The sequence below is a fragment of the Rousettus aegyptiacus genome, unplaced genomic scaffold (assembly GCF_014176215.1).
Source record: "Rousettus aegyptiacus isolate mRouAeg1 unplaced genomic scaffold, mRouAeg1.p scaffold_m13_p_2, whole genome shotgun sequence".
Taxonomy (NCBI): Eukaryota; Metazoa; Chordata; class Mammalia; order Chiroptera; family Pteropodidae; genus Rousettus; species Rousettus aegyptiacus.
The window spans coordinates 68,861,052-68,879,391 of record NW_023416295.1 but is presented as its reverse complement, the minus strand read 5'-3'; the positions used below and the strand labels follow the sequence as shown (position 1 = coordinate 68,879,391).

The 18,340-nt window shown below is 34.0% G+C and overlaps 1 protein-coding gene across 1 annotated transcript in view; it reads left to right on the top strand.

Annotated features, from left to right (window-relative positions):
- The window catches only part of ARHGAP15 (Rho GTPase activating protein 15), a 584,899-nt gene that overhangs the window by 444,442 nt on the left and 122,117 nt on the right, over positions 1-18,340 (top strand). Inside the window, exon 12 of the mRNA XM_016136367.2 lies at positions 17,012-17,146. Within this exon, the coding sequence (XP_015991853.1) occupies positions 17,012-17,146 (135 nt within the window). The remainder of the gene's footprint in view (positions 1-17,011; positions 17,147-18,340) is intronic.

Sequence of the window (18,340 nt, the reverse complement as noted above, 5' to 3'; positions counted from 1 at the left end):
TGTTTTCTCCTGTGAGATTAATATCTTTTCATACTGGAAATATTGTCAGTAAGCAGAACCAGTTTGTGAAAAAAAAACATTCTCGAAAGGGCAACTGGGCCCACATGTCTTTGTTGTTTTTATTTGAATATAATTAATTATGTAAAGCAATAGTTAGTGGAAGATTAACAATTAGTAGATTCTGTCAAGTAGTCTCACGGAAATTACTAACTAATTGAACGATGGGTCCTCTATTGTGTCACAAAGCAATGCTGAGTGTCATTCTTCTTATCTTTTTACTTTGTTGTTTTCACAGATATCCTTTTTCTAAGATGTATGTTTCACAGCAGACTAATAAATAAATAACCCTGGATGTAATTTCATAACATGCAAAAGGGTTAGAAATAAAAACACCTGTTTTAATTAGCATTATGGTTTGTTCACTTAAAAAAAAAAGTGATAATCCTGATGCAGTTAGCTGACATTTTTAAAGCTTTGGATTTCCATCTGTATCTTATATTACGATGTTTCAGGATTGTCACGAGTTAATTATGTTAACTTGGGAAGCGTTGCTTGCATTTAGAATGAAAAACTTCAGCTTGAATAGACAGAAAAGCAGATGCTATCTTTCTTGTCAATTGCTTTGTTGTGAGCTGCCTTGCAACTTTTCTTGTATTTCTGGATCCAAAGGGAAGTGTAAATCTCTATTTATTTTAAGTTTAACATAAACTACACAATGTCAGTATTCTTCTGTTTTGGCTGTATGTGTCTTGTGTAGCTTTACATGTATAGCTTTCCTGCCCCAAAATCAAAAAATCTGCAGTCAAATTATCTCTTCTTTAATTCTTAATTTGTTTTGTTGTGTCTAGCCATTATGGAGATTAGAGCATAATAAAATTTAAGAATAGGACAACTCTACATGACTAAATCCTCTCTCCAGTTAATTTTTCTACCACCTTTTTGCTTTTGTACATCAACCTTTTAAATGGTGCGAAAATACGTGCAGCATCTGGGCACAACAAGGCATGTTAAGGATGGAGTAAGCACTCTAAGTAGGAATTTCCATGCTTTTGTGAGCTTAATGTTCCTTTAACATAGAGAGCAGCTGTGTTTATGTCAATAATTACACATTGAAATAAATGCATGTACATGTGTTTCTTTATGGGATTAAGGATGTTAGGAATGGCCATACACAAAAGTTCTTTGTCCCTCCCATCCCCATCCAGAAAGTTTCTACAAAATTCAAAACCAAGTTATGTTGTTTAGAGATTGTCAAATATTTCTCTGGGCAGTGGGACTTTTAGGTTTCAGTTGACAGATTATTGGATTGACAGGTTTATAGTTTTCTGTTTGCCTCATTATACCACTCTCCACTCTTCACCACCCCGTTTGGTACCCAGGATCACCTGTATGTTCTAGAACACCAACTAGACTGTGCCAATAAAAGCTATCTGCAGAAGAACAGAGACAATGCAAGAATGCTGTGATTGTTAATGCATAACCCCTAAATTAGTGTCATAGACAATAAACATTCAGCTTTCAAAGCAATGTGAGATCAAGGAAAAGTAGATCGCTCTAGGCAGAATTCCTGGAGATGTGAAGGCTTCCTTTGGGTTTTAAAGAATTGGTAGGAAGGGGTAGTAGGAGGGAGTGAATAAGATAAGTTTAGATCAAGAATAAGCAAGAACCAAAGTATGGAGGTTATAAAGTACAGTTCTTGTTTGTGAATAGCAAGTATACCAGTTTAACAGAAGCATATGATCAGAGTCTGAGGGAACTGGAAAGTTTAGATTAAATGGCAGATTGTGCCATATAGTGGAGGCCTAGAATGGAGGGAATAAAAAAATATTAGACTTTAAAATACATGACAAAGGTGTGTTTAGTATATATACAATTTGTAAATGATACGTAGCGTGGAGGTTCATTCAAGTGCTTTACCACGTTAGAATTAACTTATGACTGTTCTACCACTTACAAATAGCTCTGTTCATTTAAGAAAATGTAACCTAGAGTTTCTGAAAATTAAAATATAATGTTCCTAAAAATCATTTTATGCCTTTAACCAAGATTCATCATTTAGTACTGTCTTTCTCAAGATTTTGGACTCAGGCAGAGAGTAAAAATCTGACAGGTTGTCTGTACTTGACCAACTAAGTGTCCAATTTGATTGAAAACTATGAACTTGTTATTTGAATACTCACAATCATTGCACCTGGGAAAAACCTATCACTCCATGTGTTCTATTCAAATGCAACTTTAGATGCATTTGCCTTATAAAATTTGTGGCATAGTAATTATGCAATCAGTATCAATCAGTAGCACAGTGAAGAGCATTGGGTTTGTAGTGATCTGTGTTCTTCAGCACAGATGACCAGAATCACAAAGTGTGAACTTGTCTGGTGTACTGAAGACTACTGTTACTCCTCTAGAGAAAAAACTGCAGTGGGATTTATCTTGTCAAACAGACTAATTGGTACAGATGCTGATCATTGGAGATAAACTATTAATACAAGAATTTGTATTCTTGGTTGATGTTGCTTTCATATCATAGTCTAGAGCTGTTGCTGAAACACCTCATGTAAAAATATGTAGAGTCTCGCTTCCAGGACATAAATTTGAATGGCACTTTTCTCTTCTTACTCTGTTTCTGTATGACTATTTCCTCTCTTATTATTTTAGGTAGTCATGCAAAATAGTATGCGAGTGAGACAACTACGTTAGAAACTTCCTGTATGAATTTGAGCAAATTAGTTAATTTCTCTGATCCTTAGATCTTCATATGTTAAATGTGGATAATAGTACCTTGCTTTGTTGCTAAATAGCTTAACTAAGATCATATGTGTAAAGTGCCTATCACAGTGACTGGCACATAATATGTGCAAGTTTAATGGCTTTGCCATCATTGCTATAGTTATTATTATATTCAACTTTTACTTCTATGCTGATAATTTCAAATCAAACTATCCAATCTTTATCCCCATTACTAAGCTCCATATTCAAATATACAAATGTCTACTGGATCTTACCATGTGAAATATCAATAGCATACCCAAATCAAACTCATTATCCCTGGCATCTTCTTGTCAAGAACAAATCGAATAAAGAGTCCTAGCTCTTCTTTCTCAGGTGTCCAATATAAGGCAAGAGTATCAGCACATCATCCTTCTAGCTAGAAACAATGGAGTTTTACTCGATTCTCTTTTCCCTTTACCACTGCTACTTTCATTAAATTTTAAGGTCCCACATACTCAACCTCTTCTTTGCATTTCCACAAACACTACTTAATGCTGGCCTTCACGATGCCTTGGACTGTCATACTAGCTTCCTATTAATTTGCATATTTCTAGCTTCTCACCTCTCAAATGCTTTATTATATTCCCAATTGATTTAACTCCATAAAACACAGTCTGAATAACATTATTTCCCCACTTGAACTTTTGATGGATCTCTCTTGTCTGAAGGAGAACATTTAATCTCTTCTCATGCCAGTTAAGGCATTCCACCAATGTCCATGTTAAATTCTCACTACATTTTATAACCACCCTCTCCTTTTCACTAGCCATAAAGAGGCTGCTTGCTAATAAAAAAAAAAAAAAAAAAAAAAAAAAACTTTTATCTATTTAATATCTGCTGCTAGAACTGTGGCTCTCAAACTTTAGCTTGCATAATAATCACCTGGAAGACATGTTAAATCAGAGGTGGCCAGGGGATTCTGATTCAGTAGGTCTGAGATATTACTTGGTAATTTGTATGCCTAACAATATCCTCTGTGATGCTGATATGGCTAGTACTGGGGCCACATTTGTAAAACCCTGGCCTAGAACATACTTCTTCACCTATGAATCCCTTACCATCATTGCCTAAAAGAAATTTTCTCTGCCAGCTTACTCAGAATGAACCAGTTCATACTCTGTGCTAGCAGAGTAACTAAGGTTTCAGATTTGGAGTCAGATTGACTGAACTCTAACTAAATGTTTGAGTAAACTTGGACAGATTACTTCATTTCTGAACCTTTACTCATCAGTAAAATTCAACTAATAATAGTACCTATAGTATGTGTTGGTATAGAGATAAAATGAATTAATACTTGTTGAAGCACTTAGGATAGTGCCTGAGAAGTGCTTAACTCTGTGATATTAACTAGTAGCTTATACTACCTTTAATCTAATACTCCACTTAGTCATGTAATGACATTTGGGTTTCTAGACCTATGTCTTTTTCTGAATGTTATGTTCCCTCAAAGCAGAGACCACATCTTTATGTATCCCCAGCATAGTAGCCCTGGGATTAGCACTTTATGGAAATCCAGTATTTAAAAAAATGTAATTAAATTAAAATTGAGGGAAAAAAAATAAAGGAATCTTAAGTAAGTAAAAATCTAAACAACAAACCAACCATTTCTTTTTCCTACATCATATGGAGGAAAAAAAAGGTTGAGTATTAATAATATGTTTGCCTTTTTCTTTGCATTTTCTAAAGTCTATAATTAAAAAGATTTCAAATTGAAAGATTGTAAAGAAGAAATTAATCTTATTGGTAAGTAAAAAGCAAATCCCATGGTTGATGGTAGATATGACCTGTTAGCAATAGTTAACACTTTTATACTTTCTTTTCTTATGATCAGCGTGTGAAAGCCAGCATAATCCAATTAACTATAATTCCCTTTTGTGGAGTCCTTAAAGTAGTGTGTGATACTGAAATACCATTGAAGTTTTATCTCTGGTCAGATAATCCAAATGGATTCTCATTTTCCAACTACCAGCAGGTCTTTATAAACTTCTGGAAAATAGAATATTTTGACTTCCCTGAACTTATGATAAATATGATACACAATAATTGGTCTCTGAACTTTAATCCTTTGTACATGCCTAACCATCAGTTTTTTAGACTTACACCTGAGTGTCTCTCTCTTATTTCCTGACCTCCTGTAAAAATATTTCTTGCATCGTGAATAGATATTTTAACACAACACTCTCTCAGCTGAGCAATTTGCTCATGGTGTCTCTTGGACACACCACCTCTCATGCATATACACACTCTGATCCAACCTACTCACTCCTACTAGAACATCTTTCTAGAAGGTTACTGTTTTATTATAGTTATTCAGCCTATTTCAGTTGTAGGGTCCTTCATGCTCTGGCCTATACCTTCCTTTCCATCCTCAATACTCTGAGGTATGGTACCTACAGTTCTGTGCTCTTGAGAAACTCTTGGTTCCACAAATGCATCATGTTCTTCAGTCTTTGACATGGCTGTTACTTCTAATGTTCTTTATAGATCTCTTCCCTTCTTCTTCCCCATCTCCCGCCATCATCCCCATGGCTGCTCATAAATTAATATAATTGTTATGTGACACTTCATGTGGGAAGGCTCCTTTGATGATTATCCAAAGCTACATATCAATCTTCTATGTTGCCATAACTATGTCCACAAATTTATATAGTAATGTATACCATGATCTATTGTAATTTTTTTTCTGTTTGTCTGAATTTGTTACATACTGAAATATCTTTGAGCTTAAAACTTAGATTAGTGCTAGACCACTAATAGTTTTTGAAATCTATTTTTTCACCCCAGCAGCTGCAACATGCCTAGTACAAAATTTGATTTTAATAAATATTTGGTAAATGAGTGAATGAGTGATGGAACAACCTGCTTATGTCATCAGTATTGGTTTGATTTGAACTAATTTTAAACTAATTCAAAAATGTTTTGAAAAAGAAAAATGTACAAAGATAACACAAAAATTTTGCTACATATAGCTATTATTATCATTATTATTATAGTATGAAATAGCACATGTGTGTACTATATGTGTACATCTAGCTATTGTTATTATTATACTGTGCAATAGTCTTTGCAATCAAAGGAAGTTAAAATTTGAGAAGCAATGAAAGTATGTCCAAAAATAGTAAAACAAAGTACTTCAGGCACCAGACACTAAGCTAATCACTTGAGATGCAAAGATTAATAAGAACAAACTTCTTTGGAGAAGAATATAGGATAAACTAGTTAAATCAATGTAGTTACTTAAGATATGCCTCAGGAGAGATGGGGATTATCAGGCTAGGATTAGAAACATAGTAAGTGGGATCTGAAATGAAGCCCAATGTAGGCTAGAGTCAAGGTTAGCAGCACAGATATCTGAATGATATCAGAAACCATAGGGAGAGACCCAGGAGTTAGTGCCACAGATGTGTTTAATGTTAGACTGGAGAGAATAAAAGCAAGTAGAAGAGTACCTGGTTGCAGAAGACCATATCTCCCCATATACATCACAAGAACATGTATGATGAAGCCAGCCCAAGAAAGGTTCATATGGACCCAAAGTGACTGGGCTGCTTGGAAATGTGTCTTAATACTAACAGGTCACCTGAGAATGTAGAAAATGATGTATTCCTATCTTTTTATGAGAGGAACTGTAGAGAACTCTCAGGCGTGGGAGTTTACATAGTTATCATCATCATCATCATGTTTAAAAAGGTACTTATTAAGCAACTAATTAAGCATGTCTCTGTATTAATGAAGCAAATATAAAATTATAAGGGGTAACTTCTTCCCTAGAAACAGCACAATACTAGTAGTAATGCTAAAGAGAACTTGAGAACTGTCAGGACTTCAAGAGTAATTTGTATGTTATTTCTTAGACATCTTTTTAATCCCCATTCTGTCCTTTTAACTGTATTCTCACCAATACCTCTTGTATTTGGAACAAGACACCTAAATTGTTTTAATGAATGAATATATTAATTAATTTGATTGATATTTTATTCATTTGATTTTATGTGATTAATTATAGTACTCAAATTAACACGTAATTATGGAATTTCATTCATTTATTTTATTATCAGCATGCTTATTCTTTATTTTTTATTTGACTTTGTTTCTATGTGGTTTCTTATTTTATCAGAAAACAGCTATTGTTGTTGGAACTTATTTTCTTATTGGTCTTTATATTGTTATCGGTCTTTATATTATTATACATTTATTAAACACCAATCATTTACTGGTTATAATTTAAATATTCAAACATTTCACTTCATCAGAAGTTAAATCTTCCATAAGTCTCTTATGTTTAACAAAGACTTTATGTCTATCTATTTTTAGTCCAAGTCTCTATATCTCTCCTCATTTTACTCTTTGTTATGTATTTTTTCAACTGTATAATCAAAGGCACAATATATTATGGCCATCTGAGAAGAGCTATAGTCAGTAATGAATATATATTCCAAATGAATCACAGTCTCTCCAATATTGTGGTGGTAGCATAAATTGGTGCACTGTGTGGGAAATTTGGCAAGATATATTAGTATTTTAAATATACACACAAACTTTGACCTAGAAATCCCAAGTCTTAGGAATTTTTTATATTCATGCAGGTACATGCTTATACTTAGATATAAATGATTTAGGTACAAGGTTAGTCACACTAGCATTATGCAAAATGTTTAACAATCGAATAACCAATGTTAAGTAAATTATTATACGGACAAAAAATCAAATATGTAGCTGTAAAAAAGAAAAGAATGATAAAGCTCTGTGCCCTGATTTTGAGTATTCTCTATCATATATTGTCAAGTGAAAAGAATCAAGATGCAAAACAGTGCATATATTATATCAGTTTATGGATTTAAAGAAGTGGTGGAGGGTAATATTGTTTGAGTATAAAAAACGTCTGAGAGGATCCACAGAAAACTGATAATATGTGTTTTCTCTGAGGATGTGAACTGGCTAGTAGGGATAGACTAGAGACTTTTGCAGTATACTCTCATAGTTTTAACTTTAAATTGTGTGAATACATTATCTATTTCAAAATAAAATAAATAAAAGTTTTAAAATAGCTATAAGCAACATACTTTTCATATCAAACATAAGTTTTCAAGCATCATGTTATCAAGTGTTTTGACAGTTTTGATCAACTAGTTTTTATAGCTCCTTTGTAATAAAAACAACCCACATTGTGAATTATTTGTATGAATTATGGTTCTCCAAAGTTACTGTAGAAAGTGACACAGAGTGGTTTTATTCTTCAGATCTTTGAAAGTTGGAAGCCCTTGGAGTCAGACAGGCAGGCTCTTTTTTTAGTTTAAAAAAAACTATAGAACTTTTTATTCACACACACACACACACACACACACACACACACAAGCAGTTATTGATAACAGTTTCATTAAAGAATCTATATCACTATCCTAAACTTGGAATATTGTATAAAAAGATGCAGAATTAAGAAGATAGTGTTATTCTGTTGTTTCTCAAAGAAACTAATATATAGAGCTCTAGCTATCCTATCTAACTTTATGCAAGCAGTTGCAAAATTTGTAAATATCCCAACTCTTACTACAGGTACCCTTATAGAGCTCTGATTATTCTTGTAATGTAAAGTAGAAAATTTACTTAATTACTCACATAAACCAATTAATCAAGATAACACAGGTACAATAAAATTATCCTCAATAATTGCTAGAAATCTCTTCGTTTTGGTTATCCTTAAATATTGACAACTAATGGATGTCATATTTTGGAAGAAAATAGTTTCAACAAATGAAAGTAGCACTGTCTTAATCTACCAATTTTGTTTAGCTTTTATTTTCTATTTCCTACCGGAATATTTCCAGACAGAAGACTTCTAAACTAGCAAAAAGCCCAGTCCTTCTCCTACTAAATGATACTATTTCTAACCCAACATGCACCAACATTGTAGTAAAGGGAATAATGGAAGCCAGAAATTACATTAGAGTCTGGAAACATTTTGCCAAAGTCTGGCTGACAAAGAAGACAATGTCCAAATAAAAATTTTAATAATATTATAACAAGCCTGTATTATATCTTTTACATATATTACTTCACTTTATTCTTACACAAAATTAGGAGAGATGACAGTTCTCATTAGACAAGTGAGAAAACTAGCACATGAAGTAACGTCTATATATGTGCCTGTGCCTACAGTAGACATTTTATTTGTGTATGGGCATTTATGGGCTTAGTTATAGTTATTGCTTAGATATCATTATGAGATATGTTTTGATCTGAACTTCTGCTTGATATTTATAAATGTCATATAACTTAAAGAGAACAAATAGCAATGGTGTTGAAATTTAGAGCCGATAGGAAGGAAACTTTCAAAAATGACTTTGTTGAAATTTAATCCTACGGATTCTCTATCCTTTGGAGTATGTAATGTATGAAATCATCCATGGAATTCAAGCAAACTCAGAATCTGTTCGGGGAAGACGGTCAGATAAAATGAACCATTGTGTATAGTGTCTGCAGAGTACAAAAAGCCTTTCACTAAATGAAAATAAGAGCAGTGTTGGAAGCCTTGAATATGAAAGGAATTAAAGAAATATATATATGGTACCATGACTTTTAAAAAAATTTACGATTCCAACAAATTATGTCACTTCGTTTTTGTTGTTGTGGTGTTGCAGTGGCAGTTGTTAGAATCCGAACAGGGCTACCTTACTCAGATGCACAGACAAAAAGCAAAAAATCTAGAAGCCTAGAGAGAAGCATACTGTCAATAACATCATTTTATAAGGTGGCATTATACATGGAGTTATGATCATGGGAAGATGTTTTATGTTATGCCATTATAAATTAAAAATGTGCAAAGCAATGACACATTTGTTATACTTTCCATCTGTGGTGCTTGCTTCACAAATTTCAGTTGTACCTATTTATTATGTCATTATTTATATTCAAATGAAAGCTGAAAAAAATAAAAATAAGACATTCTCATTCCCAATTAGGTTCTGTACTGAATATAGTTGAAGGCTGTTCCACCTCCTTCAAAGAGAATAACTAGAGATATTTCATGTCAACCCGTGACATTATTTTCATGTCTTGCCTTCGTAAGTAATTTCCAACAAAATGTACACAACATGAAGTATTCAGAAAACATGCCAACATGGCACGCCAAAATATCCCATTGAGTACTAAAAAATAAAAGCTTTTCTTAAAGAAAATTTTAGCTTCTTAGAGAGTTTCTGGTAATTTGCTTGGTTCCTCCTTCTTTCCTACCTCAAGAAGTTCGCACAAAACGATGTCGCAGAACAGGTGGCAAAACCACCCATTGTGTACACAGGTCCAACCATCTCCTCTTATAGTAAATAACCGTTTTTCAATGTAAGCCTCCTAATAACTTCCTGGAGGTTACTGTGATGAGTTGTCAGGAATAAATCTTTTTGGAATGCAAAGTTTTGTATCTAAAACCACTTTTTGTTTATTGTTTGATAGATACCATGACCATAGAGAGCTGATTTGGCTGGCACTAAGTTTGTCCTGAGAACATTTTAAATGTTCCTTAGTATTTTGTGTTCAAGCTGTAGCAGCAATGAAATTATTTGTACTCTAGAAGTAGTGGCTAGAAAAAAAGAATGAGTAAAAAACTTACAATTATAATTTTATTCTTTGTCTAGAGGTCATGCTAGAAAGTATCCTGCATATTTATAAAGCAAATGATTTTAAATATTTAGATTGAGTCTGAATAAGCAGGCAATTTTTTAAACTAATTTCAGCTTCAAACCCTTTCTCTGAATCTAGAAATTATTTTTATTCTACTGGAGTTACCTAGCTATCTCTGCTGTCTACCATATTTCATAAATGTAGCATAGCCCATGTATTGAAGAAATGTTTTGATATGATCCGGGAACATGACATCTTCCTCTTTGCAAAACCTTTGGACATTGTATTCATTTTCTAGAGATACCATAACAAAGTACCACAGATTACGGGTGTTAAGCAACAAAAATTTATTTCCTCACAGTTCTGGAGGCTAGAAGTCCAGGATCAAAATGTTGGCAAAGTACTTTATTCTAAGGCCTCGCTCCTTGGCTTGTAAATGGCCATCTTCTTTCTGTGTCCTAATCTCCTCTTCTTATAAGGACACCAGTTACATTGGATTAAGTCCCATTCATATGACCTCATTTTACCTAAATTCCCTTTTTAAGGGTCCTATCTTCAAATACAGTCACAGACTAAGATACTGGGGGTCAGAAGTTCAACATATGAATGGGAATATGGGGGACAATTACAGACTTAATGCACATTTTGAGGATGATGTTCTTTGAGTTTATTGAGTTTGTTCTTGCTTGTCCTCAAGGTCAATAGAGTGTTACTCTATGGGACAAAATAAGTTGTAAAATGTCTAGAATTTAATCTATATTCACTTGTGTCATATTTCTGAGCACCTGTTGAAGCCCTCTCCTTTGAGGAATATAAAGCAGCCTCGAAAGCTGTAGCTTTGAAAAGCATATACTACAGTCCCTCATATATAGTCTCCAATGTATGTTTGTTTAATAAAAATTAAGTGAGCAAACAAATTAACTGCTTGAATGGTTGGTCTAGTTGCCTAAGAATGTCCTCAGCGGAGTCTCATGTTATACCCAAGATGTTGTAGGGAACAGCTTTAGCGAGTGCAGCATGAAAAAATGCTGCTTTTGACACAGGGTTTTACATCATTGAGTTTGAGAATGTGGAACCTCTCTAATCCAGCAGAAATCAACTGTCACTTTAAGGAGCCAACACAAGAAGATAGGTTGAGCTAGTCGAATGATTCAATGAACTTCCTTTTGATCCACTCTTTTAAACACTAAACCGAAGATCAGCTATAACCTTATAGATAAACAGTATGTTTTATCTACTTTAATATCTAATCTTCCAGTTTGATTTTATGGCCAACATAGTATTATTTTTCAGATCTATAGTCCCTCTGGCATCTCTTTCATTCATGATGTGACTTTCATGTACCCAGCAGGCTTTTCAGATAAGATTTCCAAATGGTCATCTGCACTGGAAGCAGATTCCACATTCTTTATGAGAATTTCACAATTTAATAGGTTCTTGTCACTATATTAATAAAACCAGAGCTATTCTCTCCATATACTGGGAAATTTGGGGTGTCTTTTCTTCTTTTTTTTATTACAATTGTGAAATAAAAGTTGGAAAGAAGCATTAAAAGTGCCATGGAAAAAATTACATGTTTAAAATGCACTTGTTTTTCAATACACGAAGAAGTACCTCTTTACTCTTATGACACTATTCTGTTCTGGATAGTTCAAGTTATCAGCAGCCACATTTCGCCCAACACTGGGTTCATACAGTTATCTTAGTTAAAATCAGACCTGATGTTGCAACTTCTGGTACACGAACCTATAGAGTAATACATAATATAAGAAGACAGTGATGATTAAACTATTAGTGACCTTTATTTTTTTAATTTTTAAATTTTTTTATATTTTTTATTTTTTGGCTGTTAAGCAGGGAAGAAAGTGCTACCAGAATCTATTGAGTAGAGGCCAATGTTAAACCTCCTGCAATGAAAAGGGGAGCACCCCCGCAACTAAGACTGTGTTAGTGATATTTAAATGTGCCTTTTTCCTTGGAAATTACCACGACCTACTGTGGCTATCACAGGTCCATCTCTTAGTTCTCCTTTTTAAGAAAGATTGTCCCTAATAGCTATTGTCAAATTTATTCTTTTATGTATAATTGTTTCAGCTTGATGTAGACAAGTTCTTACTTATAAACAAACAAACAAACAAACAAACAAAAAGACCCTCCAGGAAAAATAAAGGCATTTCAGGATGGTCTAATGTTAAGATATAGCATTTAGATATATTTTTAGTAATCTCATGAGTAATTCCATAAAAATCACACAGTATTTGGATTCTGGAGCTTAACCTATCTTTAATTTTTCTTAAATGCTTTAAACCAAAAGCCATGATTGAAATGAATTTGAGATAGCCTAATTAGAAATCCAGGAGAAACCAGCACAGATTATCGGAGTATCTTGTGAGATATCTTGATTCCATCAGACTTCTCAGTGTTGGCCTCAAGCATGTGAAGTTCTCGTTGATCTCATATGACAAACTGCATCACACTGAGGTAAATCCTCTAAAACAACAAGGACGATTTATGATGTTTGCTCGATATTTCCATTTCCTTAATCCCTTATGTAGTTTGCCTTTTTTGCCTTTATTCACCTTCCCCATCATAGTGGCATTTTGGATATGTTTGTTTCCCAGTGCTTTCCAATTTTTTTTTTTTTTAGATATGTTTTCTCATTTGATCTCAACAACTATCCTTCTATCTTCATTTCACAAATAAACAGATATACAATGAATTAGTGGTAAATTCAGGCCTGGTATTTTGTATGATCTCTCCCACTCTATCATATTTCTTCTCTACCCTATCACACATTACAATTTTCACCATCTTCTGCCCTTTTCCTGATGCAATTTCTTTTTATTGCCAATTTCTTTTATATCTGTTTATATAAGAATCTCTGCCTTCTATACATGGGTAATTATAAAAGATCAGAGTCAGTTTGCAGGTAAAGATATAACCTCAATTACGACATTTAGGGATGAAATGTAAAAGTCACTATCTTTGAAAAAATAAGTGAATCTACTATCACTTTTAACTATTATTTATTTGCCTTTTCACTTTCAGCTTCTGCCAGCCAAGATTAAGTCTGAACATAGTAGTTTTTGGGTGGGCTTACTGGCTCCTTATCCTGGATTCATCACTTGTCGGACGTGGAAAAGCTACTTAACCTATCTGTGCATGTTCCCTGTCTATGAAATGGAAATAATGATCACAATATCATGGACTTCATTTTCTTATTGAAAAAATTACATTAGACAATGAATGTAAAGTTCATAGCATAGTCCCTAGTACAGTATAAGCACTAAGCAATTATTGATTATTGTTTTTGTTACAAAGCACCCTGAAATGTGGTTGTGTGAATTTTGTTCCGTATAAGGTTTTGATTTTGTCAAAAACAAATAACAAACTCGAGGTCATATTAAAGAAATTTCAGTAGGTATGTACCTAGTTTTCTAGTTCTCTACCTACTTAAGGTAAACTCCATAAATTAATATTTATTGAGTAACTCCTAGAGAATCTTTGAGCTTCATTGTAGTGGTTCTTAACTGGAGATAACTTTGTACCACCAAGAGATATTGGCAATATCTGGAGAGATATTTTTCATCATTACCCCTGGAAAGTGTTACTAACATTGAGTGGGTTGAGGCCAGAAATGCTACTAAATGTCCAAGAATGTATAGGACGACTCCCACAAAAAAAATTATTCAGCCCCAAGTGTCAATAGTGCATCACTGTTGAGAAAATTTACTCTACTGGAAAAGGAAGAAGCATGAGACCTTCATCACTATTTACACTTTAGTTAAAAAATAATATACATGTGTTTCTAATGATACCTGTTAACACCGAGATAAAGTTATGATCATTTCATCTTGAGAACTGCTAGATTCATGAGAAGGCATATAAATATGGACATAACTGTATATTTAGATAAATCACAGTTGTCTTGATTCAAAAATATACCTTAAAGCCCTCCGGTTTACAAGGAATCTTAACTTTGGTTGCTTATGAAAAAAATTAGTATAAAAATTAGATATTGTATTTCAAAAGACTATTTCCAACTACTTTCCATATTATTTCTTTAAGCTACTTTTTGGAGTGCTGCAATTTGTTTTCATAAATGGAGATTGTAGATATCTATAGTAGGAATGCAGGTTTAAGTAACACAGTTGATATTGATATTACATGGCATTTCAAGAGAGCATAATCAAATGGTATTTATTGATTGGTAAATTTTTATGTATATTAAAATATTTCATTTTCAAAATCATTTGAATTAACATGCTTATGCGGGGGTAGCTAATTTGGCATTTGCCTTTGGTTATGCAATTATTTGTTCCTGTTTTCTTGCTCGAGATAAAATCAGTTTTACCTGACCAATTCCCTTTAACAATTTTAAACCTATGTATCAGAATGGCATTTTATATTGGAATTTTCTAATAAAATTTTGGTAGAGACATTTGTGTGCATGAGCATGTATGTGTGTGTGTGTGTCTGTGTGTGTGTGTGTGTGTTTAGGTTTCCACTTAAAGTTCAGTGCCAAAGCTACAGTACTTATGCATTTTCTAAATGTGTTTTAAGCAATAAGTTGTACAACATTTTTAGAACATGTGTTAAGCTATTTCTCTAAGAATGAAGCTCTTAACAAAACATAAGCACTCTGCATGAGATCTTAGCAGCAAAGTGCTTAAAAGATAAAGTAAGAATTGGTACCATGGGAAGAACACCAGCTGTAGAGCGCACAGGTCCATTATGAGAAGTATGGTAGTGGGTAGGGAGAAAATGATTTAATCAGGAGTAAAACCAATTTTATTATAAGGGCACGCAGGGGGTGTGGCACCATAGTGAGAGGGACATTTCAAAATATCTGACAGATTTCAACAATGTGAAAACCCCGTTCTTTAAAGTGACAGTAAACCCCATCAGGTTTCCCTTTTTGATGCTATTGTTAACAGTTGACTGTTTAAAGCTGGCCTGCTAAGATGCTGTCTTGCTATTTCAATAGTGTGTAACCAAATAAAAGACTAATTGTTGAAATACAATCAATCAAAAATGATTGCAGGGCAGAAAGAAGGTCTGCTCTGCTGATTTTGTTGTAGATCATATTATTGTGTTATGATTGAGGTAGGAATGAAGACTGAAAAGGAAGAAAAAAATAGCCTATTTGAAATACACAGATCCACCTTCATTCCTTCTCATCGCAGACATCTTATTGAGCAGGAACGTCACTTAATAGCCCTGGAAATAATCGTCCATTTAGAAAAAAAAAAAAAAAAGATCTGGTAAAGATTTCAGCTAATATTTTTAAAAGGACAGGAACACTGTTAGCAAAACAGCCCATGCAGAGATTCCCTACAGTGACAACTCTCAGCTTTTCTTACATTTTTTTGTGCAAATTCTCTTCTGCATTAGTAAAACTGACACCAAGGGAGCATGTGAATGTGAGACCAATACATTGATTGATAAAGAAATAAAATTCTGGTTGACCAAATACCAATTAAATTTTTGCCAGTATATTTGGCTGTTCGGTTAACCCTCAGGTTGTCTAAAATGATTAGATTTAGTTTTCATTAAGCCCAGACTCCAAAAGCTTTTGCAGGTTGCGTGTTAAAAACAAACAAACAAACAAACAAACAAACAAAAAACAAATACAATATGCATCAGTATCAATGCTTTTTGTGTCTTATGTCCTTCCAGTTGTATATAAAGATGTCACTTTCACCTCTATTATATCCACTTCTTAGATGAAAATGATTCCAGGCTTTCAGATTGAGGGTGAAAGGAAAAAAATAATAATTTCCCAGCATCTCTTTCTTCTAAAAACTTTATTTTGGCATTTATTTTCTTTAATAGTTAAATATCTCAACTCACTCAAGCTTCCTAAGCAAGCATTTCCATTGTTTCTAAGAGGAGTTGATAAGCACTTGTGGTTTGTCTTTACTGTGTTATCATTTTTGACAGCTTTGCATAGCCTGCATAGGCCAACAGGGGTCTGTCTAATATTGTTGCTGGGCACATTTTCCTCACTGAGATGAAAACTAAAAACATGATATTTTTGAAGCAGTAAGAAGGAATTAATATCTTTTCTCACTCAGTATTCTATTCCTTACTGACTTTATATTCAGGAAAAAAAAAAAAAGGAAAAAAGTGTTACCCATTATTCCCTTGTACATAGCAAGGCTAACACATGTAAAGCAATAACTCATTTTCTATTGCCATGTTTAGCATATGTCTCCTGTTGGCTCAGCAAGAACTTTAGGCCGGTCCCTTGAGCCGGCCATCATTGGCAACTCTTAGCCCCTCGGCCTCAAAACCAAATAGCTTTGAATCACGTTGAGCTGTGATGCTAATTTTCATACTGATGCATTATGGGAATAAATGTATCTGACATACTGTGTCAATGGCACTGTCTCTTTGTGTCTCTTGTTTTTTTGTTAGCTGCATTCCTACAGATGGTATTCCATTGAAAATGTTCCCTTCCTACGGAAAAAAAAGGGGGAAAAAAATGCACAGCACCAAACCTCTAGGTGCAGAAGGCTGTTAACGGTTGCTGATGATAGTAGGCAAACATTAACATAATAATTAGTGTCTTGTAATTGTTTCATTAAAACCAGTTGTTCCATTTCTCCTCGTGTTTTCCCAGAAGAGAAGCTGAATTTGGACGACAGCCAGTGGGAGGACATCCACGTTGTCACCGGAGCACTGAAGATGTTTTTCCGGGAGCTGCCTGAGCCGCTCTTCCCTTACAGCTTCTTTGAGCGGTTTGTGGAAGCGATCAGTAAGTACCTCACACACAAGAGCGGTTGGTGGAATAAGCTAGCAGCGTGGAACTATTAAGTAAATAATATGAATGATGATAATAGCAATCATGGAGCTAATAATAATGACCCAATACTCCTTTCATTTTAGCGTTTGTGTTTTTGAAGGCTTATTTTTATTTCTAGCCCTGTAATATTATGAAGGGGATTTTTCTTTTTTCTTAATTAAGAAAAAAAAATAAAAAGGCATTCTATTTAGGCTGGCCAGTGTTCAACCAAGCATCCTTGAATGGCAATAGCTTCTCATGGAATCTGTTTGAAAGGAGTCACCTTTGGCACCCCCAGTTCCTACCTCTATGCTTCAGAGCTGCAATGAGTTCACTGAGAACAGAGGGATCTTTATTAATAACTTCAGTGGATTAAACACTACGTTTCAATATAAGGATGTTGAACCATCAACTGAATCATCACCTTCTCTTGGCTCACTCACTCTTCACTCACCAAAAATAGTCAATATTTCACTACAATTTGCTTATGAGCAGTGTGAGTATTAAATTAGGTAGTGGCAAATGTCTTTTGTTAAACCGGTGACGTATGGAAAGTTGAGTTATCACTTACTAGCCAATAGTCATTGTACACTCCATGAAGCTTCCATTTCTATTATTTTCTCAACCATCACACACACACACACACACACACACACTCTCTCTCTCTCTCTCTTAAGTAAAAATGAATGAATGAAAAATTTTCCAAGAAGCAAGAAAGCTTCTGCTTTTGATTCTTGGAGAAGCAGCTACTAATTCATTCCTAAATGTAATAGCTTAGGGTGTACTTATGATAATTGTGACAGCTTGGAAAAAGTTACCTTGGCAAGTAAACTGATTCAAGGAAGAATTAGAAAGAAGACAGGTAAATTAAAATGCTTGCAAACCTGCAGGAGCTTAATTAAAGTCCAAACAAGAAAAATCTCCAAGAAAAAAAAATTCTCTACTTAGGAGGTCTGATCTTGGCTGGCTGTGTGTGCTGTGTTCCCATTAGTGGAAGCGGGGATTTGGGGAGCCCATGTTGGAGAACAGCCCCTCAATATGCCCTTTATTCTGTTTTTACTTCACAAAAGTCTTCATATTTGTTTAATTGATATCAAGAAGAATAAAGCAGATTTTTTTCTCCCAAGATCTTTTTCTTATTGCCTTCTCACAATTTCAGATTGTGTC